The 25,805-nt window shown below is 35.9% G+C and overlaps 1 protein-coding gene across 1 annotated transcript; it reads left to right on the forward strand.

Moving 5' to 3' along the window:
* The first annotated feature begins 549 nt into the window (after positions 1-549).
* LOC110603751 (protein NARROW LEAF 1) lies at positions 550-25,560 on the forward strand. Its single transcript, XM_021741642.2, has 6 exons — positions 550-1,021; positions 2,171-2,677; positions 2,976-3,119; positions 14,050-14,290; positions 23,575-24,075; positions 24,684-25,560. Exons 2-6 carry the CDS (start codon positions 2,183-2,185, stop codon positions 25,082-25,084), a joined length of 1,782 nt encoding a protein of 593 aa, XP_021597334.1. The 5' UTR covers positions 550-1,021; positions 2,171-2,182; the 3' UTR covers positions 25,085-25,560.
* Positions 25,561-25,805: the final 245 nt, after the last annotated feature.

Genomic DNA, 25,805 nt, shown 5'->3' on the forward strand with positions numbered 1-25,805 from the left:
GAATATTAAGCTTGCAATATTTTTAGAACTTAAGAGACAATACTCGACTTTTTAATCGAGCCTGTTTGACATAAATCTAAATTAATTAAGACAATAAATTTTTAATATTGAATAGTCTAGATAAAAAAATCTTTTTAACCAAAGCCTCCAAATCCTTAATAAATAGAACTCCTAACTATAGAAGCAAAAGAAACAAATTAAGCTAAAGCTATTTATCAATCCAACAAGCATGAGGTGAAAAAAAAATAGTAGTAAATAAAAGTGCAAAAACAAAAAGAGGGTAACCCTTAACCCTACCCTCTCCCACACCACCAATAGATAGATTATAAATAGGTGGGAATTGAATTATTTGGGTGTAGAATGTGCTACTTTTGGGGAGCAAATATGGATGGGGCCCTAATTTTCCCCTCCAGCAAACTTTAAAAAAATAATAAAAAAAAAGGATCCAAAGAAAAAAATTTTTAATTTTCCACCTCCATTAAAAATTCCTCCCCATGCTTGCACTTCTTTTCCACTTAGAAATGTGATCACTTCATTTATGATAGGCTGGCAAAAAGAAAAATAAAGAAATCAAAGGATAAAGACATCAAAAAGGGGAAAAATTAATCAAAGTGTCAAAAGAAAATAAAATAAAATCCTTTATTAAGAACATTTTAAAAAAAAAAAAATTGAAGGAATGCTTGTAATTAAGAACAATAGAAAGGAGAAGAGCAGATACGATAGATATTTGTGATCTTGTCTTTCATTTTTTCCCCTTTTCTTTATTTTTCTCTCTCTTTCTCTCCAAATATTATAGTAATTATTAATTCATTTCTTCCTTTCTTAGAAATTTCAGTCTCTCTCTCGAGACTTACGACTCTTTTCTCTCAAACTATGCCTTGCTCCTTCTCTGTATATCATTGTACCAGGACTGATTTCTAGCATTTTAATGTCACCGACAAGCAGATTGTCTACCAGGGCATGAACATCTTCAGGGGGTTATATTTGGATTTCCCCATCATAGCTCCATCACTTTTGATCGGTGAGTTTTGCTTTGAAACAGCTTCCAACTTACTCTGCTAGTTTTTATTCCATCTTGGTTGCCTTTAGTTCCTGTGTTTTAGTCTTAATTTCCTCGTGGGTTTTGTTTATTTTGCCAATCTCTTGCTTTCTGCTTGCTGGTGTGATTGATTTTCTCTCAATATGATACTGTTGCTTAGCTTTTTAACATTTCGAATTACCGATTTCGTAAAGTTTTGCCTCTATTTCAGTTCAGGAGCATAATTTGCTTTTTCCATGTAGTGGATATTGGGGTTCAATTTCTTCATAGTAGCTGTTCCCGTCTTTTTTCTTTTCTTTGGAGCATTCACTCATTTGTTCTTAACTAAGTGTCTGGATCTCTTTCTCTTTCTAGCAGTCTATATGCACCATCTTTCCATGATTTCTTATGTTCTATATATTTAATTTATTCATTTTTGCGAAGGATGATAAATCCTATGTACTTGTCTGCATTTGTCATCTTAAGTTGTTTTTTTTTTTCGCCTCTGGGTTCTACTTCTTGATATGCCCTTCTTTGAATCTTTTTCTTTTTCCTTTTTGATTTTAGATAGGATAGATGTGCTTATATGTTTCAATTATTATGATTTTATTGCCTGTTGTTGTGTGTAAAAAAAAAAATGAAGTTTTTTATTTCTTTATCTTTATTTGATTAAAAACTTCGTTTAGGAGTTGTCTTTCATTTTAGAGAGTTCAAGGAGAACACTAGTTTCAAATTTAAAATTTCAGTCCTTATTTTCTGCAACTTCATTGGTTTCTAAATTTAGGTATAATTCAATACAATTGGTACTTTGAATATGTAGAATTGGAATATTTGTTGTAGCTGTTCTTTTTTTGCAAATATTTTAGTAATGCTTCTCAACAAGTGTTTGATCCATAGCATTGATATTATCAACCAATGGTTGCCTCTTTGATGTTATTATCTGTTCTTTCGGATCAAATGCCTTAGTTGCTTCTTCAGTTGTCACAGTTTTGTTATCAATATCCCTGATGATGTCACAGAAAAGAATAATAGGTTTTTATTATTATTATTTTTATTATATAAAATATTGAGTTAAAACTTTGTATAAATATTGAGTTAAAATTTTGTACATATAATTGAGTTCTTAAGAAGCATTGGCTTTGCCATTTGTAGGAGAGGTGAAAGATGGACAGGAACAGATTGGATTTAAGATTGCATCACTCTGGCTCAACACAGTCTGAGGAATCAGCTTTAGATTTGGAAAGAAACTGTTGCAATCATCCTAATCCACGCTGGTCAAGTCCAACTTCACTTCAGCCCTTTGCATCCGGTGGTCAGCACTCTGAAAGTACTGCAGCCTACTTTTCTTGGCCTACTCTGAGTCGATTAAATGATACAGCAGAAGATAGAGCAAACTATTTTGGAAACCTTCAGAAGGGGGTGCTACCAGAAACTCTTGGGAGGTTGCCATCAGGGCAGCGAGCCACCACCTTGCTTGAGTTGATGACCATTAGGGCATTTCATAGCAAGATCTTACGTCGGTTTAGTCTTGGCACTGCAATAGGGTTTAGGATTCGGCGTGGTGCCTTGACAGATATTCCGGCTATTCTTGTCTTTGTTGCTAGGAAAGTTCATAGGCAATGGCTCAACCATGTTCAGTGCCTACCTGCTGCACTTGAGGTTAGAATATTGGTGCTTTCAGATGTAATTGAGTTCTTTTTTTTTCCTTGGATGACCTTTGATATCTTACTTCTTATTTATAAAAAAAAGCTGTGGGGACTACAATCCTATCATATTGATTTTCTGAGCCACTGTTCTGGACTTAGTTCTTTATTGTTGACCTCTCTCTCTCTCATTACTTGGAATTTTGAAGTTTGGGAAAATAGTTATTAACAAATTGAAACACTTCAAATGTAATCTATGGCTGCAATAGTTGTTTATTTGTCAAGTTAAATCGCCTTTTCTCTGTATGAGGCAGGGACCAGGAGGTGTATGGTGTGATGTGGATGTTGTTGAATTCTCATATTATGGAGCACCTGCACCAACTCCAAAGGAACAATTGTACACTGAACTTGTAGATGGGTTAAGGGGAAGTGATCCATGCATTGGTTCTGGTTCCCAGGTATTTTTCTTTGCATGTCTAATATTTCTGTTTTGCCCGCTAGTTAGCTCGTAGGAGTATAACTCATTTATACAGAAAGAATATTTATGTATCATGAATGCATGGGATGGCAGTTAAAATGCTGATCAGGTTGACTTGTTAAAAAAAATGATATGCATCAATGTATGCCTAGTTTTGAAGATTGACTTTCATTTTAAAGCCAACTATTATGTTAGTTATTTTCGTTAATTGAAGACTCAAAGGTACGGATGCTGATTAAGGGTAATGGAAAATGCCTTGGTTAATTTTTCTTAACATATCTCAGTTACAGTTAACCAGGTTTATCGATATAAAAATTTTCTTGCAATGGTGGCAAGTATATTGCATACATCAGAACGAACATTACTAATGGAATATGTGGGACATAGCTGTTCATGTGGTATTTCCATTGATTAACTTATGGAAAAGTTAAGAAGTTCTTCACAAAGTGTGGGATGCACAGACAATAACTGATTATCCTTAAATGAATCTTGTATTTTTATTTGATTTTTATAATTATTTAACTGAATGGAAATGACATGGATCATTTGTGATTTCACTGAGGAAAGCTGGATCCTGCTAGTCTCTACATTTGAAATTGTGCAGTTTTAAATGTTTGTCTGAAACATCTTGTAGCAAAAATAATTTGACACTTATGCAAGTACAAAAAAATAAATTAGGAAGTGCAAAAAGATGAGTGTCACTAATTTTTGGATTGTGTAAGATGACAAGAAACAATTGGGTAATTTCTGTGTGTTTTCTTTGTTCCAGTGTGTCTATATACAGATTACAAGGCAAATAAGGCAACTCCTAAAAATCCTCTATCAATCAATTAGTATCAATTAGCCTATGATTATGTATTCTCCTTTAATTATGTACAGATTATGTTCACACTCTGACACTCCCTCTCAAGTTGTAGCATAGATATTTATCATGCTCAACTTGTTAGAAAGATATTCTATTCGAGGCCTAGATAAAACTTTGGTGAGTAGATCACCCAGTTGCTCTCCTATGTTCACATAACTGGTAGAGATTAAATTTTCTTGAATCTTCTCATGGATGAAATAACAATTAATTTTGATATGCTTATTCTATTCATAGTATATTGAATTAGAAGCAATGTGAAAAGTAGCTTGAGTATCACACCAAAGTTTCGTGAGTGATGCAACATCCATATCAACTTGTTTCAGCAGATGATTTATCCATAGAATCTCACAAGCGGGTTGAGCCATAGCCCTGTATTCTGACTCGGCACTGGATCTGAATATCACATTTTGCTTCTCACTTTTCCAGGATATTAGGTTTCCTCCAACAAACACACAGTAGCCTGTAGTCGACTTTCTATCACTTTTAGATCTCGCTCAATCAGCATCATAAAAACACTCAAGTGCACTATGCCCATGATGACTGTAGAGTATACCGAGTCCAGGGTCCCCTTTAGATAACATAGAATTTGTTCTGGAGTCGCTCAATGTTTCATCGTAGGTGCAGACATGAACTGGCTTACAACGCTTATTGCAAAAACAATATCTGGTCGAGTTATCACCATAAGGTAATTCAACTTTTCAACCAACCTCTTGTACCTCTCTGGATCATCAAAAGAGTCTTCGTCATCCTTTGTGAGATATATATTAGGAATCATTGGTGTGCTACAGGATTTAGCTTCTATCTTTTCAGTTTTTGCAAGTAAGTCAAGGATATACTTTGTTTGAGACAGGTTTCCTTTTTACTCCTCAAGACTTCGACTTCTAAAAAATTCTTAAGTTGACCCAAGTCTTTAGTATGAAAACTCGTATGCAAGTAGTTTTTGAGAGAAGAGATCCTTACACTATCATTCGTAGTAATGACAATATCATCAACATACACAACAAGAAGAATAATACCAGTATATGAATTTCTTTAGAAGACTAAGTGATTACACTTGCTTTTTTTTAATCAAAATTCTTAAACAACTTCACTGAACTTGCCAAATCATGCACGAGGACTCTGTTTCAAACCATACAAAGATTTCTTCAAGCGGAAGACTTTCCCATACTCCCTCTCAGCAACAAACCCTGAGCAACAAACCCTGATGGTTGCTCTATATACACCTTCTCTTGGAGGTCACTATGTAAAAAAAACATTCTTGATATCTAACTGGTGTAAAGGCCAATGCTGAGATGCAGCTAGAGAGATGAACAAGCGAACCTAGGTCATTTTTACCATAGGAGAAACAATGTTAGAATAGTCAACACCATAGGTTTGTGCATAACCTTTGGCGACAAGACGGGCCTTAAACCTCGCTACAGAACCATCTGGATTGACTTTGATGGAAAAAAATCCATTTACAGTCCACAAGCCTCATGGCAGTTTGTGTTGTAACTGTAGAACTTTAACATCCATACTAAATGGAGAACATTGAGTTCTTCATGCACCCACTTAAGATTCATGAAGTAGGCAGTAAGAGGTCTATCCTTTTTTTTTGTTGAATGGTTAAACACTTTGCACACATCATAGATACTAGAAATATTCCCTTTACCAAAGCATAGAAAATCTAGGTAATCTATTAATTGTTTTTACAAATTCAAAATGGTTGAGCAAACTAATAACATTTTATAGAATTCTTGATCTGCATAAATAATTTAGCACCTGTTTCAACATGTTTGCTTTGTGTCATCTTTAGGTGGATCAATATTGAGGTGATCATTTTTATTAATGCTCTGAAGATATAGGAACAATTTTACTCCAGTCTAGGAAATTTGCTCTGCTAAGTTTGTGCTCTGTGGTTTCGTCATCACAAGGATCACATTCACTATTATAGATTTATTTTTTTCATTATAAGATTTCTACTAGCCAACTAACGCCAAAACAAGCCCTGAAAGTACCAGATCAGGCTTAGTAATAGAAAACATAACACTTGATGATTCACTAGCCCACTAAAACATAGGCTAAATACTACAAGTAGAAATCCTAGAACTGCAATAGCCAAAATAATGAGAAAACATACACAACTAGAGATAACAACACCAAAAAGGTTGAAAGCAAGGGTGACTTTACTTGGATTAATATAAAAAAAACCAATAAAGCATTGCCAAATGGGGTTATATCACACCTGGACAAAAGCCCTCTTCAAGTGGACCAAGCAGGAAGAATCTTAATTACAGGGAATGGCTGGTCAATAGTCAGCATGCTGATAGGAGGTGAGATGGACACAACATGCTGATAGGAGGTGAGATGGACAAATCACTCTTTGTGGATGGCCTAGTTTTAATAGAAGCTTGGGCCTTGGGTAGTGGGTACACAATGTTGTCCAAACAACGACTTAGATATTCCCAAAAAAAAACAACACTCCCTTGGTTTTGATATCATGTTGTGAATGTATTTTTTTCATTGGTTCATGTTAGAATGATCACGAATATTTATGTATAACGAATATTTATGTATAAGGAATTCCCAACTAATTAGGAATTCAAATCCAATTCCTAAACATAACTATACATGATTAGGAGTATATGGTTGAATTTCCTTTATTTTTTGTAGAATTTGAGAGGAATTTTTGATTCTATTCTGATTGAATTGATTTTTACAAAGTTTGAGTATTCATACACAAAGAATCAACCTAAATTAGGAATATTTACAATAAGAATAAAATTCCTATGATCAAGCTTAATTAAGATCTCAAAGATCCGAATCCTCCTAATTAGGAACCTTTTATGACTCCCCTTTAAGTTGATGCATAGATATCGCATATGCCCAACTTGCAAACTAAGTTGTGATAGGTCTTGTTGCTGAGCCCTTTGATAAATATATCAGCTAGCTGTTCATTGGAAGTCACATGATCTAATCTCAAGACACCATTTATTAACTCCTCTTTAATAAAGTATCGATCAATCTCTATGTGCTTCGATCAGTCATGTTGAACTGGATTGTGAGCTATATTGATGGTAGCTTTGATGTCACAGTATATGAGGAGTTTGTCCCTCTCTAACAGTTTCAATTCCTCTTACAATCTCTGTAACTATAGGAGTTTACAAACACCTTGTGCCATTGCTTTATATTCCGTCTTAGCACTTGATTGAGCAACAACACTTTGCCTTTTGCTTTTTTAAGTGATAAGGTTCCCTCCCACAAGTGTGCATAACCACTAGTTGATCTCCTATCATCAAGGGATCCAACCCAATCTGCATCTATGAATGCGTGTATGTAGAGGTGTATGTAGAGATGACTGTGTTTAGAGAATAAGAGACCTTTTCCCGGAGCAGACTTCAAGTATCACAAAATGCGAAAAACAGTTTCCATATGGGACTCACGAGGATCATGCATAAACTGATTGACTAAGCTGACTGCATATGTTATGTCTGGTCGAGTATAGAAAAGATAAATCAGTTTGCCTACCAACCTCTGATGTCTGCTAATATCTACGGATTCACTAATTTCTGCTTGTAGCTTGTGATTGCTCTCAATGAGAGTTTTTACTGGTTTGCAATCTAACATACCAGTTTCTTCCAAAAGATCAAAAGTTTATTTTTCTGAGAAATAAAGATTTCCTTTTTTGACCTGACAACCTCGGTTCCCAGTAAATATTGCAGTTTTTCTAGATTTTTAATTTCAAACTCCTGAACTAAAAACTTTTTCAGTTGAGTCATCTCTTCATTATCATCCCAAATCATTACTATGTCATCAACATAGACTATGAGAAGAATAATTTTACTCTTGTGATGTCTGATAAATAGGGTATGGTCAGTATTGCTCTGTTGATAGCCAAAGGGAATCATAGCTTTGCTGAATCAATCAAACCAAGCTCTGGGTGATTGCTTCAACCCATACAAAGCCTTCTGTTGACTTATTTAACTAATCCTAGCTGATTCTAGAGATTTGATTTGATCTGATTAGGATCCTTAATTATCTCTGTAATTATTATTTGATTATTTGCTTCCTGTTTAGATATTATTCTCTGTGTATAAATAGTCATGTAGACCAATTGTAAAGATCAAGAGTGAAATACAAAAATACTCAAAATTTTTCCAAAATTCTTCACCTTCTTTAGCCTGCACACTTTTCCTTGTGTTTTTTCATCAGCAAATCCAGAGGGGATTTTCATATACACTTCCTCTTCTAAGTCTCCATGGAGGAATGCATTTTTCACATCAAATTGCTATAGGTCTCAGTCAAGGTTGACAGTGCAAGATAGCAACACTCTAATTGAGTTCATTTTGGCAACAGGGACAACCGTTTCTTTGTAATCCACTCCATAAGTTTGAGGGTATCCCTTGGCAACTAGTTTGGCCTTAAATCTTTCAATTGATCTATCTGCTTTGTGTTTCACAGTGAGCTCCCATTTGTAGCCAACTGGTTTTTTTCAAGGTGGAAGAGACATAAACTCTCAGGTCTCATTTTTAGCCAAGACTTTCATTTCTTCAATCACTGCCTCCTTCCAATTAGAATTTTTGAGAGCTTCCTTTCAATCCTGTGAGATAGACACAGAGGAAATAGGCAAGGCAAAAGTTCTATAGGATAGAGACAAAGAATCATAAGAGAGAAAGTTAGAAATAGAGTGCTTTGTGCAAGACTTAACTCTTTTTTTTTGAGCAATTGATTTATTTAGATCATCAATGGGTTCAAAGTTTAGGGATGACTCACCATATGGAGAAGAGGAAGATTCATGACACTGAGTAGGTGCATAATGACTTTTTCTGCTTCTGTTTTGTCTCTTCTTGAGTATCTTCTTAAATTTGGTTTATCCAAATGCCCAATTTGATCACCTATAGTCTCTTGATCACCAATAGTCTCCCCTATATAGTAGTCTCCTCTAGAGTAAAATGTTACAGAGTTATAGGACTAGGCATCATTTCTTCTCTCTCATTGTCCTCCCTCTCAAGAGGTGATGGGGTAGTACTGAAATAAGGTTCAGTCTCTCTAAATGTAACATTCATACTAACAAAATATTTTCTAAATAGGGGGTGGTAACATTCTGTGTGGGAGAGTATCCAACAAATACATATTTAAGAGCCCTCGGATCAAGCTTCCCACCTGTCTTAGTATGAACAAAACACGTGCATCCAAACACCTTTGGTGGAACAATATAAGCATTTTTTCCTTGCAGTACCTCTAAAGGGCTTTTAAAGGTGAGAACTTTGAGAGACATTCTATTAATGAGATAAGTTGCGGCTAAAACTGCATTTCCCTAATAAATTTTTGGAAGATTCACGTGAAAAGGAGAGATCTGGCTACTTTCAACAGATGCCTATTTTTCCTTCAGCAACACCATTTTGAGTACTAGTGTAAGGACAACTAGTTTGATGTAGTATTCCCTTAGACTCCAGATAAGCAGAAAAACGTCTATCCATGTACTATGTGCCATTATCAATTCTCAAAACTTTTATTTTAGTATCAAATTGAGTACAAATCATCTTATGAAAAGATTGAAAGCAAAAAAGTTCGTCACTCTTTGCCTTTATCAAATACACCTAAGTCATATGAATGTAACAATCAATAAAAGTAATAAACCAAAGATTAATAAAAGTAATAAACCAAAGATTATCAGATAGTGAGACCGTTTGAGTAGGTCCTTGTAAAAAGATAATATTTGTTGTTGTATTTCATAATAGAGATTACAACATATTTATACATGAGATATGATACCTAAACAGGAAAGAAAATCAAGTCTATGATTATACAATTCTAAGATTAAGTAACTGATCCATCTATCAATATTTACTTTCTATATTAACATATTTACTTCTTATAACTTATAACACTCCCCCTCAAATTGGAGCATAAATGTTAATCATACCCAACTTGTTACATATATAATCAATTTTAGCCATAAGAACGACCAACCCAAAACGATCAAAATAAACAAAGGATCAGAAAAACAGAACCTGTGAACAGTAACTCATGAACAGTAACCGATGAATAGTAGCCGTGAACAATACCCAATGAACAGTGCTCGATGTCTCCAAATGTTACCCTTTATGGGTAATCCAAATGCACAGAACCCTAAGTCTCTAAATATTACCTTTTATAAGTAATCCCGATGAATAGAGTCCTAAGTATCCAAATGTTACTCTTTATGGGTAACCCCGATGAACAAAGTTCTAAGTCTCCAAATGTTACCCTTTATGGGTAACCTCGATGAACAGAGCCCTAAGTCTCCAAATGTTACCCTTTATGGGTAACCCCGATGAACAGAGCCCTAAGTCTTCAAATGTCACCCTTTATGGGTAACTCCGATAAACAGAGCCTTAAATCTCTAAATGTTATTCTTTATGGGTAACCTAAAATGAACAGAGCCCTAAGTCTCCAAATGTTACCCTGGGTAACCTAAAATGAACAGAGCCCTAAGTCTCCAAATGTTACCCTTTATGGATAACCCAAATGAACAGAGTCCTAAGTTTCCAGATGTTACCCTTTATGGGTAACCCGAATGAATAGAGCCTTAAGTCTCCAAATGTTACCCTTTATGGGTAATCCAAAATGAACAGAGCCCTAAGTCTCCAAATGTTACTCTTTATGGGTAACCCAAAATCACGTTTTACCTATCTCAGCCGCTATTGAAAACGTTGGGATAATTTTAATAACATGGGTTTTACTGTCAAAAACCATTTCAACCAAAATTCTATACTCCTTTACCTTCAAACGAATTAAAAGAAGATAACTCAACACTCAAACGGCAAACGAATCACAGATCTGACAAGCGGGTTGCAAGGCAACTAAATGCCTCCACCCAACATCCAAACGGCAAACGAACCATAGATCTGATAAGCGGGTTGCAAGGAAACTTCGGCGTCCTCTCTATGTGGACGATGAGAGACAAATATTATCCTAGATAGATAACACAAAAGTAAAACCCATCTATTGTTATTGTTTTTCACAATAGAGATTACTACATATTTATACATGAGATATGGTATCTAAACAGGAAGGAAAATCAAGTCTATGATTATACAATCTTAAGATTAAGTAACTGATCCATCTATCAATATTTACTTTCTATATTAACATATTTACTTCCTATAACTTATAACAGTCCTCAAACATCAGAATGGATGGTCACAAAAGGGATCATACTCCTATTGTTACCTGAGAGATAAGAGGTTCCTGTATGCTTAGCATACTCATAAGCATCACAAATTAAAGAGTCACACTGAGCCTTAAAAAATAAATCAGGATAAAGTTTCTCTAAAACAAAGAAGGATGGATGTCTTAACCGTCGATGCCACTATATAATTTCGTGGTTGACATCTCGATTTCTTCCAAAGAGAGCCCAAGGTGAATTCAAGTTCAGATTCCCTTCCAACATATATAAGCTATCATGCGGTCTACCATTGCCAATCTTCTTCCCAGTTTGAGAGTCCTACACAATGGTCAGGAAAACATTTCAATTTTACAGTTAAATGCTTTGGTGAGAGTACTAACAGATAAAAGATTAACAGGGAAATGAGGAACATGAAGAATAGAGGTAGCTTGATATTTGGAGTACAAACAATAGAACCGGTTCCAGAGATAGGAGTGGAAAAACCATCTGCGATTCTGACAGTGTTTTTGTGTAGATATGGAAGATAATTTAGGAAGCTTTCAGAGGAGTCCGTCATGTGTCTATTTACATCAGAATCAATAATCCATGAAGCAAAACCAAGGGACGAAACAAAAGCATTATCAGAAGTCCTTACTTTACCAACACAAGTCACTGCCATTTCAAAAAAAAAAAAAAAAAAACACTTTTTTTGTCAAAAACATTAAAAAATTAGGTAGATCGAAGGCGCGACTTGAAGACAAGTCTGCCGGAAAGAATCACTGCTAGAAAAAACCACTGGAACAATTTAAAAGACCAACAAAAATCACCAATGGAATTAGTAGATCAAGAGACAGAATTTCAAAGTGGCAAAATACCCAAACAGTAGCCGCCCAATCCAAATCCAAAGCTACTAAGGCTAATCACCTTAAACGGAGTACCAAACTTCAAAACATTACCCAAGGCTGCAATACCCAAGCTAAATCGACGCCAGAAGAAGAGACGGAGCCGCCGGATCTCATCGGCAAAGGACACACGCGCCGGCGCATGGCGTTGGATCAAAGAGAGGGGAAGGCGCGTGTGGGCTACACACGCTTCGTCAAGTCGCCAGAATTGAACAGGAGGCCGATCTTGGGCTGCGATTTTGATTGGTAGGGGTGGTGACACAAACAACTCACCCTAAACAGGTGATTTAGAGACGACAGATTTGAGACCCAAAAACTGTCAAAAAATTTTAAACCAACAGACTCAAGGATCGAGCGCGTACCACCATGCCAAAAGCTTAAGTTATTAGACAAAGGCGCAACTCCAATTCCTTATAGCGTAGCAAGTTCAAGCGCCATTGGTTCGAAGGAATCTAAGCAGGATGCTGGCCCACCTGGCCAATGATCCCCTCCCTAGCACCTAGTAGAATTCAAACCCATCACCTTGGCTCTGATACTATGTAGAATTTGAGAGGAATTTTTTATTCTATTCTGATTGAATTGATCTTTACTTGGTTTGAGTATTTATACACAAAGAATCAACCTAAATTAGGAATATTTACAATAAAAATAAAATTCCTATAATCAAACCTAATTAAGATTCCAAAGATTCGAATCTTTTTAATTAGGAACTTTTTATGTTGGTCAATAGTTTTTCTGATCCATGAATTGTAAGCTTTTATTTTGTATACGATGATTTTGAAGGGCCTTTGTCTTACAAGATGTTATATATCATGAGAGCAAACACTATGTGAGTTCATTAATTATACAGGAAAGGCCTTGTCATCATTGGGAAATATGTATTTACATTTACCGTGTATTGACTAATCAAGCATGTCTTGGGCACTTCATTTTCATGCTCAATTTCAACCGGCAAAATAAGCCAAGCACTTCATGCTTTTCAAAACGTTGATGACCTAAAGTTGGCTTGGCTATCGATCAACTATGAACTTCACGGGAATAACTAAACAAATGCAAATGAATTATAATTGAATTTGCTATGAACAACCAAGTTAAGTCATTTATTTTCATGTTGGGTTAATCAACTAAGACTTGAATTTTTTCGTTTTATAATTTTCTTTTTATGAATTCATGTGAACTTAGAAAAGCTTTTATTGAACTCGTTTATGAGCTGACTAGCAGATGTAATAATTCTCAAGAGAACTTGTTTAGGAACAACAAAACTTTGCAAGTTTTTTTGAATTTGCTAAAGTTACCTTCGCACTTCACAGGGTATAGAAGGAAAATTGGTGGGTTTAGTTATTTCGTTGTTCTTTTATTCCTATTAGTCAGTACTTGGAATTTCCACTTGCATGTATATGAGTGCATGCACCTAGTAATTGCACCAATACTGAACTCTTGGTGATCATTGTATGCCGTTGGGTTTTCACACTGTTTACTGCAACTGTCGCTCTTGGTTATTCCTGACTAAAGGTTAAGAATTAATAAGTATGTTTGATGGTGTCATTTTATATAGCATTGTTATTCCAAAAGGTTGAGTAGGCTAGTTGACATCATTTTTTCTTTTGGCTTCAGTTTTTGGAGTGCAATTCCTTAATATTTGTAAAGTTGGTTTCTCTGTACTAATTGTAAATGTAGGGTAAAATAATGTCTGGATTGATTCTCTTGCATTCAGTTGGAAACACAAGCTTTTCAGCATGGTCAAGCTTTGATATATTTCTGTTTCTAAAACTGTTTTGTTTACTGCTAAACGATGTCATTTTAACATATGGAAGAGAATTTCTAGTAGTTATAGTGGAAATCTAGATGAACACTTTTGTGGGACCTATAGTTGTAATTTTCTATCTAGTTAGGTCTACATAAATATTGTTATATTTTAGTTTTTTACTTGTCAGATTTATATCCACTTGTATGTGCTTGATTGCTGGTTCCTTTGTTTATTAGGTTTTAGTTACTAAATTGCTACATATTGTAGGTTGCTAACCAGGAGACATATGGAACACTAGGGGCCATTGTGAAAAGCCGAACAGGAAATCGACAGGTTGGTTTCCTTACAAATCGGCATGTCGCAGTTGATCTGGATTACCCAAATCAGAAAATGTTCCATCCGTTGCCACCCTGCCTTGGACCTGGAGTGTATTTGGGTGCTGTGGAGAGAGCAACCTCATTTATCACAGATGAGCTTTGGTATGGTATTTTTGCCGGAATAAACCCAGGTAATGTAGTTCCATATTTTAGCTCATCAGGGTATTAACTATTAACTGCATCAATTTTGGTTTGCCATAAGTACATATATCTACAATCTTCATCCAAAGACCACAAGTACATATATCTACAATCTTCATCTAAAGAGATTATGTTCAAGACAAGCTATTTTCCATGATATTTATGAGAAAATTATTGGAGATGAATGGGGATTTACTCTTCAAGAAAGTAATTTTGGGAACGGGGAAGGGTGAGAGCTTAGAAGGTAAAGGAGCTTGGAGTTTTCACCTCTTCAGGAAATTAGTATTATGCTCCAGCTGGAGGATAATGGCATTCAATATTTTGAAGTACAAGGCTGATCCTTTTCTAATGTCTCGGCAATGATTGGTGGCAATACGATTGTGTTGGAAGTTGATGAATATATAATTGAGAAATCGCTCTGTGCTTTGTGGTTGCACAACCATAGATTACTAAAAGTTTATAGAAATAACCATTTATATTTATATTTGACTTAATACATATCATTCCATTGATCTTATACGGTTTCTGGTGAATTTTAATGCCATATTTTTTACTTAATGCATGTCTTCCAGTGATTTGTATTATGCATTTTAATGCAATATATTTGATGGAAGAAGTGTTTGCAAATTTACTTCCTTGGTTGTAATCAATCTAATTTGGTTTATAGAATTCTAAAGCAAACAACAAACTTATGGATCTTTTAAGGCAGTAGCTCAAACAAGAATTTATCTAGGAAGAGTATATTATGCGATAACCATCTCTTATGTTTCGAGGTTACAGATTGTGTCATGGGACGATGGATAAGGGAGAAGCTTAATATATTATGCGACAACCATCTCTTATGTTCCCAAGTCACAGATTGTGTGATGGGACAATGGGTAAGGGAGAAGCTCACGAGGGGTTTCTCTTTATTCAATAAAACAAGTAGATTAATTACAATCATAGTATTTCTAATTAAATTAGAAGTTTAATACAAGCAATATTATATAAAAAACTCCTAAGATAAGATAATAGAAATCTAATAGGAAATTGCTAGATAAAAAGCATTCTATTTGTTGCTGATGAAATTTAATCTAGCATAGCTAATAGACTTCTTCAATATTTATACTCTTTTAAGAATGGATTTGGCATGTTCGGCACATATAAAATATCTTCCCTCCTTGAGAAAGAGCTTGTCCTCGAGCACAAATTCTAGAAAAGCTTGGCAAAGTGATGCGGTGGGTTACTTTTTGGGGTATCATCTTCTATCATCACCCTTTGATCTTTTTGCTCCTCTACTTCCAACTTAAACAATTTATTGCATTGATAACTGTTGAGATACTTTCTGTAAATAGCTTAGATATGTAGTGATCGTGTACATAATTAGGGATATAATTATGTGATATGATTGGAATATGTGAAGAATTTTGGGAGAAATTTTTTATTCTATTCTAATTGAATTGATCTTTATAAGGTTTGAGTTTTTATACACAAAGAATCAACCTAAATTAGAAATATTTACAATAAGAATAAAATCCCTTAAATCAAGCCTAATTAGAATCTCAAAGATTTGAATCCTCCTAATTAGGAACCTTTTATGTTGGTCAACACTCCTCCTCAAGTTGGTGTATAGATATCACACATGCTCAACTTGCAAACCAAGGTATAATAGGTCTTCTTGCTGAGTCTTTTGGTAAACACATCAGCTAGTTTTTTATCGGAAGTCACATGATCTAATCTCAAGACATCATTCATTAATTTCTCTTTAATGAAGTGTCGATTAATCTCTATGTGCTTCGTTCGGTCATGTTGAACCGGATTGTAAGCTATACTGATGGCAGCTTTGTTGTCACGGTACAAGGGGAGTTTGCCCCTCTCCAATAGTTTTAATTCCTCCAACAATCTCTATAACCATAAGAGTTCACAAACACCTTGTGTCATCACTTTATATTTCGCCTCAGCACTTGATCGAGCAACAACACTTTGCTTTTTGCTTCTCCAAGTGATAAGGTTTTCTTCCACAAGTGTACAGTAACCAGTAGTCGACCTTCTATCATCAAGAGATCCAGCCTAATCTGCATATATGAATAAATGTATGCGGAGATGACCGTATTTAGAGAATAGAAGATCTTTTTCAGGAGCAGACTTCAAGTATCGCAAAATGCAAAAAATGGCTTGCATGTGAGACTCACGAGGATCATGTATAAACTGATTGACTAAGCTGGTTGCATACTATGTCTGGTTGAGTATGCTGCGAAAGATAAATCCATCTGTCTACCAATCTCTGATATTTGTCCATATTCACTGATTCACCAATCCCTGTTTGTAGCTTGTGATTGCTCTCAATGGGAGTTTTTGCTGGTTTACAACCTAACATACCAGTTTCTTTTAAAAGATCCAGAATGTATTTTCTCTGAGAAATAAAAATTTCCTTTTTTGACCTGACAACCTCGATTTTTAGAAAATATTGCAATTCTCTTAGATCTTTAATTTCGAACTCCTGAGTCAAAAATTTTTTCAACCGAGTCATCTCTTCAGTGTCATCCCCTGTCATTACTATGTCATCAACATAGACTCAACATAGACTATAAAAACAGTAATTTTACCCTTGTGATGTCTGATAAATAGGGTATGGTCAGCATTGCTTTGTTGATAGCCAAAGGAAATCATAGCTCTATTGAATTGATCAAACCAAGCTTTGGGTGACTGCTTCAACCCCATACAAAGCCTTCTTTAGCTTACATACCTTTCCTTGTGTTTTTTCATCAGCAAATCTATTAGGGATTTCCATATACACTTCTTCCTTCAAGTCTTTGTGGAGGAATGCATTTTTGACATCAAATTGTTGTAGATCCCGGTCAAGGTTGACAGCGCAAGATAGCAATACTCTGATTGAGTTCATTTTGACAATAGGGACAAATGTCTCCTCCTAATCCACTTTATAGGTTTGAGTATATCCCTTGGCCATTAGTCTAGCCTTGAATCTTTTAATTGATTCATCTGCTTTGTGTTTCACAGTGAATAGCCATTTGCAGCGAACAAGTTTCTTTCCAGGTGGGAGAGTGACAAGCTCCCAGGTCTCATTTTTAGCTAGTGCTTTCATCTACTCAATAATTGCTCCCTTCCATTTAGGATCTGCAAGGGCTTCCTTCCAATTCTGTGGAATAGAAAGAGGCAAAGGTTCTATAGGATGGAGACAAAAAATCATAAGAGAGAAAGTTAGAAATAGAGTGCTTTGTGCAAGGTCTAACTCTTTTTCTATGAGCAATTGGTTTATTTAAATAATCAAAGGGCTCAAGGTTTAGGGATGACATACCAGATGGAGAAGAGGGAGTTTCATGACACTGAGTAGGCTACACAATGACTTTTTTTACTTCTGTTTTGTCTCTTTAAATCTGGTTTATCCAAAGGTCAAATTTGGTCACCAATAGTCTCCCCCTGTATAATAGTCTCCTGATCACCAATAGTCTCTCCTTGTATAGTAGTCTCCTCTATAGTAAAACGTTCTAGATTTATAGGACTAGGAATCATTTCTTCTCTCTCATTGTCCTCCCCCTGAAGAGGTGATGGAGTAGTGCTGAAGTAAGGTTCAGTCTCTCTAAATGTAACATCCATTATGACAAAGTATTTCATAGATGGAGAGTGGTCACACTTGTAACCCTTCTGTGTGGGAGAGTATCCAACAAACACACATTTAATAGCTCTCTGATCAAGCTTTCCCCCTATCTTAGTATGAACAGAACACGTGCATCCAAATACCTTTGGTGGAATAATATAAACATGTTTCCCTTGTAGCACCTCTAAAAGGCTTTTAAAGGCAAAAGTTTTGAGATGCATTCTATTAATGAAATAAGTTGCGGCTAAGACCGCATCTCCTCAATAGGTTTTTGGAAGATTCATAGTGAAAAGGAGAGATCGGGCTACTTCCAACACTATTTTTTCTTTCACCAGCACTATTTTCGGCACTAGTGTAAGGACAACTAGTTTGATACAGTATTCCATTAGACTCCAGATAAGTAGAAAAACGACTATCCATATACTCTGTACCATTATCAGTTCTCAAAACTTTTATCTTAGCATCAAATTGAGTACAAATCATCGTGTCAAAAGATTGAAAGCAAGAAACCACATCACTCTTTGCCTTTATCAAATAAACCCAAGTCATGCGAGTGCAACAATAATCAATAAAAGTAACAAACCAACAATTACTAGATAGTGAGATCGTTTGAGTAGGTTCCCAAACGTTAGAATGGATGGTCGCAAAAGGGATTGTACTCCTATTGTTATTGGAGGGATAAGAGGTTCTTGTATACTTAGCATATTCACAAGCATCACAAACTAAAGAACCACATTGAGCCTTGGAAAATAAATCAGGATAAAGTCTCTAAAACAAAAAAGGATGGGTGTTCTAACTGTCAATGCCATTGTATGATTTCCTAGTTGACATCCTGTTTTCTTTCAAAAAGAGTCCGAGGTAAATTCAAACCCAGATTCCCTTCCAACATATATAAGCCATTGTGCAGTCTACCATTGCCAATCCTCTTCCTAATTTGAAGGTTAATGGTCAGGAAAAATTTCAATTCTACAGTTGGGTGCTTTGGTGAGAGTAGTAACAGATAAAGATTAGCAGGGAGACAAGGAACATAAAGAACAGGTGATAGCTTGATATTTAGAGTACAAATAATAGAACCGGTTCCAGATATAGGAGTGGAAGAACAATCTGTGATTTTGACAGTGTCTTTTTGTAAACATGGAAGATAATTAAGGAAGTCTTCAGAGGAGCCCGTTATATGTCTATTTGCACCAAAATCAATAATTTATGGAGCGGAATCAAGAGACGAAACAAAAGCATTATCAGAATTGATAACTTTTGAATTCACAGAATTTGATGAAAATGGCTTACCTGCTTCAGCCATGATTCCATTGAATAAATAGATGAATTTACAACAATTAAATGGCTAATTTCTAACAAGATCTAAGGCTAATTTCTAGCGATTGCTGATTTCTAGCAATTGTAACGGTACAAAGTATTTATAGAAAGATACAGATACGATAGCTGTATAAATCTATACAAATCAAATAAATCTATTTATGGCAACATCCCCCCTCAAATTGATGCTGATTGATCAAGAAGCATCAATTTGCCAACAAGAAATTGATGACGTTGTCGAGTAAGTGTTTTGGTAAACACATCAACAATTTGTAAAGCTGTTGAAACATGTGGAAGAGAAATGATACCAGTATTGACAGCATCTTTGATATAATGACAGTCCACTTCAATGTGTTTGGAGTGCTCGTGGTAGACTAGATTAGTTGCAATTTGAATAGCACTTGTATTATCGGCATGTTAAAGTTGAACCACATTGAGGAAAGCCAAGCTCATGTAACAACCCTCTAAACCATATAATCTCCCAACATGCAGCAGACATTGCATGATATTCAAATTCAGTGAAAGCCTTGGAGACCCGATCTTGTTTCTTACTTTTCCAAAATAGCATAGAAGGGCCAAAAAACTTGCACCATCCTGTGATGGAGTGGCAAGTATTTGGGCATCTTGCCCAATCAGCATTTCTATAGGCACTAAGTTGGAGAGAGGACCACGATGGGAAGAATAAACCTTGAGATGGAGTACCTAACAGATATCTGATAATGCGACGAACAGTAGCTAAATGAAGATGATGTGGGGAGTGATGGAACTGACTTACTTGCTGAACAGCAAAAGAGATGTCAGGTCTAGTGATCGTCAAGTAGTTTAAGCTTCTTACTATTTGTTGATACAAAGATGGATCAGAAAGTAGTTATCCCTCCTCTATGTGATACTTAACATTCATTTTTAGTGGAGTATCAACCAAAGAAGAGTCTTGAAGACCAGCCAACCAAATTAAGTCTTGGGTATATTCATGTTTATGTAAAAAATACTAGAAGTGGTGGAGTGAACCTCCAACCCCAAGAAGTATGTGAGTTGGCCAATATGAAATGAATCATGAAGCTGTTGCTGCAGGTGAGAAATCAATAATGAATCTGTCCTCGTGATTACAATATCATCAACATAGATCAAAAGAATAACAATCTTCTGAGATGTTTTATGGAGAAATAGAGAAGAATCATATTGACTTTGTACAGACTGAAATTGAAGCGAGGTAGTTCGAAGCTTCTCAAACCATGCATGGGGAGCCTGATTTAACCCATACAGTGAGCGATTCAGTTTACAAACTTCAGTTGTAGAAGAAGAGAACAAACCAGGAAGAGCTGTCATATAAATATCTTCTTTTAAGATCACCATGAAGAAATGCATTTTTGACATCCATTTGCTTAAGTGCCCAGCCTTGCGAAGCAGCAATAGCAAGAAGTGTGTGTACAGTAGTCATCTTAGTAACCGGAGCATATATCTCATAATTCACTCCATACTCTTGCCGATTACCAAGCACAACCAACCGAGCCTTATAACGTTCAAGAGTCCCATAAGAGCGATGTTTGAGAGAGTTAACCCACTTACATCCAATAGGTTTGATAGTAGGTGGACATGGAACAATATCCCACGTATGATTCTCTTGAAGAGCCCAAAGCTCCTCTTGCATTGCTTGCTGCCAACACTCATGTTTAACTGCCTGTGAGTATGAAGATGGAACCATAATAGAAGATAAAGCAGTACTGAATGAGGTTTGATAAGCACCATATCAATCTGGAGGACGTGAGACTCTGCTAGAACGTCTCAAGGCAAGAGGTTCAGGATCATATGGCAGATCTGGATTCGGAAGAGGCGGTGCTGTCGATTGATGTGCATATACAAGTGTAGGCTTAGAATGATTAGGTGAGGAAGACGGGCAATCAAAACTCAGAAGAACAATGGCATCAGAAGATGGCTGATCACAAGTGGGAAAGAAATACTTTTAAGAAAAACAACATTTCGAGAGACTCGTAACCTTTTTGAAGAAGAACCATAGCAAACAAACCCTTTGTGATTGGTACTATATCCCATGAATGCACATTTAATTGATTGAGCAGACAATTTATGAGGCTCATGAGATGGCAAATGAACAAAACAAATATATCCAAATGTATGTAGATGCCCATAATGAGGTGTTTGTTGATAAAGACGAAAATAAGGAGACTCAAGATTAAGTGTTTGAGATGACAATCTATTAATAAGATAAACTGCAGTAGATAAGGCTTCTACCCAAAATCGAGACAGAACTGAAGACTCAAGTAATAAGGTACGAGTAACCTCAAGAAGATGACGATTTTTCCACTCTGCCACACCATTTTGCTGAGGTGTGTGTGGACAAGAGTGTTGTGAGAGAATCCCTTTGTCTTTCAAAAAATCATGAAATACAGTGGACATATATTCCCCACCAGAATCAGAGGGAAGAACCTTAATAACACTGGAAAATTGAGTTTCAATATAAGCAATATTACTTGAAGACGGAAAAGACCTCAAATTTAGAACGAAGGAAATAAATCCAAGTGAATCGACTATAGTTGTCAATAAATGTCACAAAATACTTATAATGTGCATGAAAAATAACAGGTAAAATGCTCCACACATCACTATGAATTATATCAAAACATTTATTTGAATGATGGCTAGCAAGAGAAAAAGGAAGAATGGTACTTTTTCCTAATTTACAAGTTTCACAAGTAAAAGAAAGACTTGAGAAATTATCTTTATTGCCCAATAAACCAGAATTCAACAAACAAGACAATATTGTCGAGTTGGGATGTCCCAAACGTTTGTGCCACACCTCACTTTTATTGACAACAGCAGAACAAGCTAATGAAACATTACTAAGAATGGAAAGATGTAAAGGAAACAATCGACCGACATTAGGCTCCTTCGCGATCACCTTCCCCGATACCTGATCCTGCACAGCACAACCATCACGAGAGAAATGTACATCAAAGTTATTATCCATTAATTGACCAACTGAAAGAAAATTATTAGAAAGTCTAGGTGCTAAATAAGCATTATTGAAAGGAGGAATATCACCACCAGCAGTAATGGACAAATGATTCCCATTAGCAACCCAAATACGATCTGAACCATGATAGTGATGCACATTTTTCAGCAAATCAGCTGAACCAGTCATGTGATTTGACGCAGCAGAATCAATAAGCCAAGATTGAGATAGAGATTGGCTAGTACCTTGAAGACCCAAGGCTGAAAAAGCAGAAACTATCATTTGTTGGACCATTTCAAGAGTCAGAATAGTTGAGGTGCTGGGTTGAGGCAGAGCTCAGGTGCCAAGGTGAGACTGATCGGTGGATGAACTGTCGGTAATGGCTTGAAAAGCAATGGTTTGGCGATTTTGAGGACGAATAGTACATTCTTTAATGATATGCCCAGGCCTTTTGCAATAACTGCAAAATTTCTTTGTACGATTTGCAGCTATATGACCATAATTCTTGGAGCTGAAACATTGGGTCTTGCTCATATCTCGACCCTTGCCTTTGCCTTGTGCCGAATATGCCAAGTACGTATTTCCCATGTTCCTTTGTTCAAGAGTACGGCCTGATCGTAAGTACGGACGTATTGTGTCATTTCCCATCGTAAGTACGGACGTATTGTGTCATTTCCCATCGTCAAGCAGCCATTTATATCCCTCCGGCGCTATGTTCATACAATCCCGGATGTTTAGGGGTCTGTTGCTCCGCGAATCGATCAAGTCGATTGGGCTAGACCTCCTTCAATTAGGCCTGATCCCTGCCCTGTCCGGCCTGTCCAAGCAAGGCCTGGGCTGCATATTGGTGGACAGACCTGTGTATTAAGTTTTGTTGGGGTTACGGCCCACCCTTCCAACGTGGGTTCAATCATAGCCTGGTATCCAAGGACCAGTAATCATCAAACGTATATAGGCTAGTGAGTGAAACACTGAACTAGGTTTATTACTGGCTTGGATTTAAGGTTGTTCAAGTCAAACTCGGGGATGTAAGGATGTAAAAATGAATATTTCTAGTTAGTTTGTAACAGGGAAAGAAGAACAAATAAGAGAAGAAGGTAAAAGGATAAATGCAATGAATCCTCCTTCACTTGGGAAATTGAGGTCCATGCACATTTTTACATATGTAGCTACATATGTTCAGATGCTCCTAACTTTTTAAATGCTTACATACTTTTGCCCTCTTACCACTGCACTATACGTGCTTGGTTTAAATATTATTATCTATTAGTTGGATTTGCACTATTCTGTGTTTGGATGCGGTGAACTGCATTTATCCATGAAACAAGCTTGTGCTAATTGTATTACATGGTTTCCTGATTCTCACACATGCCCATTATGATCTTGTCCTCTTGCAGAAACATTTGTGCGAGCAGATGGGGCTTTCATTCCCTTTGCAGAAGATTTTAACATGAACAATGTAACTACATCTGTCAAAGGTGTAGGTGAGATCGGTGATGTTCATATTATCGACTTGCAGTCTCCAATTAACAGTCTTATTGGAAGACAGGTGGTCAAAGTTGGAAGAAGCTCTGGCTTGACTACTGGAACTATAATGGCATATGCTCTAGAATATAATGATGAAAAAGGAATTTGTTTCTTTACTGATTTTCTTGTTGTTGGAGAGAACCAGCAGCCATTTGATCTTGAAGGTGATAGTGGAAGCCTCATTCTCTTGACAGGTCAGGATGGTGATAGACCGCAGCCAGTTGGGATCATTTGGGGTGGGACAGCTAATCGAGGTAGGTTGAAGCTTAAAGTTGGCCAACCACCAGAAAATTGGACTAGTGGAGTTGATCTCGGCCGCCTTCTTGATCTCCTTGAACTTGATCTCATCACAACAAAAGAAGGGCTTCAAGGTTTGTGTACTAGAACTAGTTGCTTTTTCTTGTTATACAGAAAGCATTGGGAAAGTAGCTTTGCTTTATGAGTATACAAGAAAACTGAGGAAAAGCAATTTATAAGACAAATTTTTCTTTTCCTTTTTTATTTTTATTATTATATTTGTGCTGAAAAATTAACTAAAAAAAAAATAAGAATAAAAAGGCAATCTACAAAGTTTTGTTGCCTTGAAAATAAACAAATTTATATTTTCTGTTACTCGGGCACTTTGTTCTGAAAAGAGGTTATTTTAGCCAGATCCTTAAGAGTTTTCTTTGCAAAAGATAATAAGTGAAAAGGCAGAAGTAAGTTTGTTATTGATAGATGCCTGCTCTATTCATTTTATGCAAAGGAAAACTAAACCAAATGGAGTTGGTCTATTTGATCAATGTCGGTTGATATTATATTCATCAAAATAACATGTTATTTCTACTCTGAGAGATGACATTCTGTGAAATTTTAGAAAAATGTAATGGGAATGAGTAGCAACTTAATAATATATATATATGCATACATTTTCTGTAATAACTCAAGTGTGTTTCTCTTACTTGCATCGATTTCTCATTGCTTTTGTTATTTAATATAGCTGCAGTGCGAGATCAAAAATATGCATCTGTAGCAGGATTAGATTCTACAGTGGGGGAGTCGTCACCTGATCGGGTGCCATCAAAAGATAGAGTTGAAGAAAACTTTGAGCCTCTAAATTTAAATATTCGACAAGTTTTAGTTGAAGGAGAATCCCAACAAGGACTGACTGGACCTTCTTTTCACACCGAGTTTCACATAGAAGATGGGGTAGAAGCAGTTCCTAATGTAGAACACCAGTTCATTCCAAGTTTTGCAGGGAGGTCTCCGGTTCATGATAAGAGCCAACAGGAAAATGTTGAATTCAAAAACCTCTTAACATTAAAGAATGGGTCGGATGAGGATCTATATGTATCATTGCAGCTGGGTGAACCTGAACCAAAGAGAAGAAAATCAGATTAGTATTTTAGTCATTGAAGAATCCAAATCAAGAAACAAGGGGATATTCCTATGTGGCTTGGAGAAACTCCTTTCAAAGATGAGCTTGCAAGGCTATCCCTTGTTCTGGCTTGGACTTTAAAATTCTAATTTGTAAGTATCCTGAAGTGTTAAATTGCAGAAAAGAAATTTTAAGGTTCATGCCTTAAAGGCTTAAGCTAGGTTCAGTATGTGGAAAAAAAACTAGGTTCAGTATCATTCTTTTTTTCTTTACTTTTCTTGTTTTGTTCAAGGTTACAACCTTAGGTTACATATGTGGGTCATACAGCATCTAGCAGAAACCAAAAAAGAAAAAAAAAGAAAAAAAAAATGTTAGGCAGTACCTTTTATTTAAATGTCTTCCATTTACCTTTTTGTATCATAGGCACTCCTAAAGGGGGGTGTAAACAGCAGGTTAAACATATATATTATTTCTGCAAGCAACCTGGTTTGAACTTTTATCGGCAGCATCAGAAGAGTGCTTTTTTTTTTTTTTTTTTTTTTTCCTTTTATTTTTTTTCTTTTTAAATACCAAGTGTTGGGTGTATTTTGATCCATGTCAGAGTAAACAATTTAAGTATTAAATTATGGTTTAAAAATTTTCCTCAGTTTTAACCTGTGTCAGTTTCGTGTTTGTTTGTATATTTTGTTGTTTAAATTTTACTTGATAATTTTGAAATTCATAACATGGTATCTTGAATTTATT

This window comes from Manihot esculenta, chromosome 16 (genome assembly GCF_001659605.2).
Source record: "Manihot esculenta cultivar AM560-2 chromosome 16, M.esculenta_v8, whole genome shotgun sequence".
Taxonomy (NCBI): domain Eukaryota; kingdom Viridiplantae; phylum Streptophyta; class Magnoliopsida; order Malpighiales; family Euphorbiaceae; genus Manihot; species Manihot esculenta.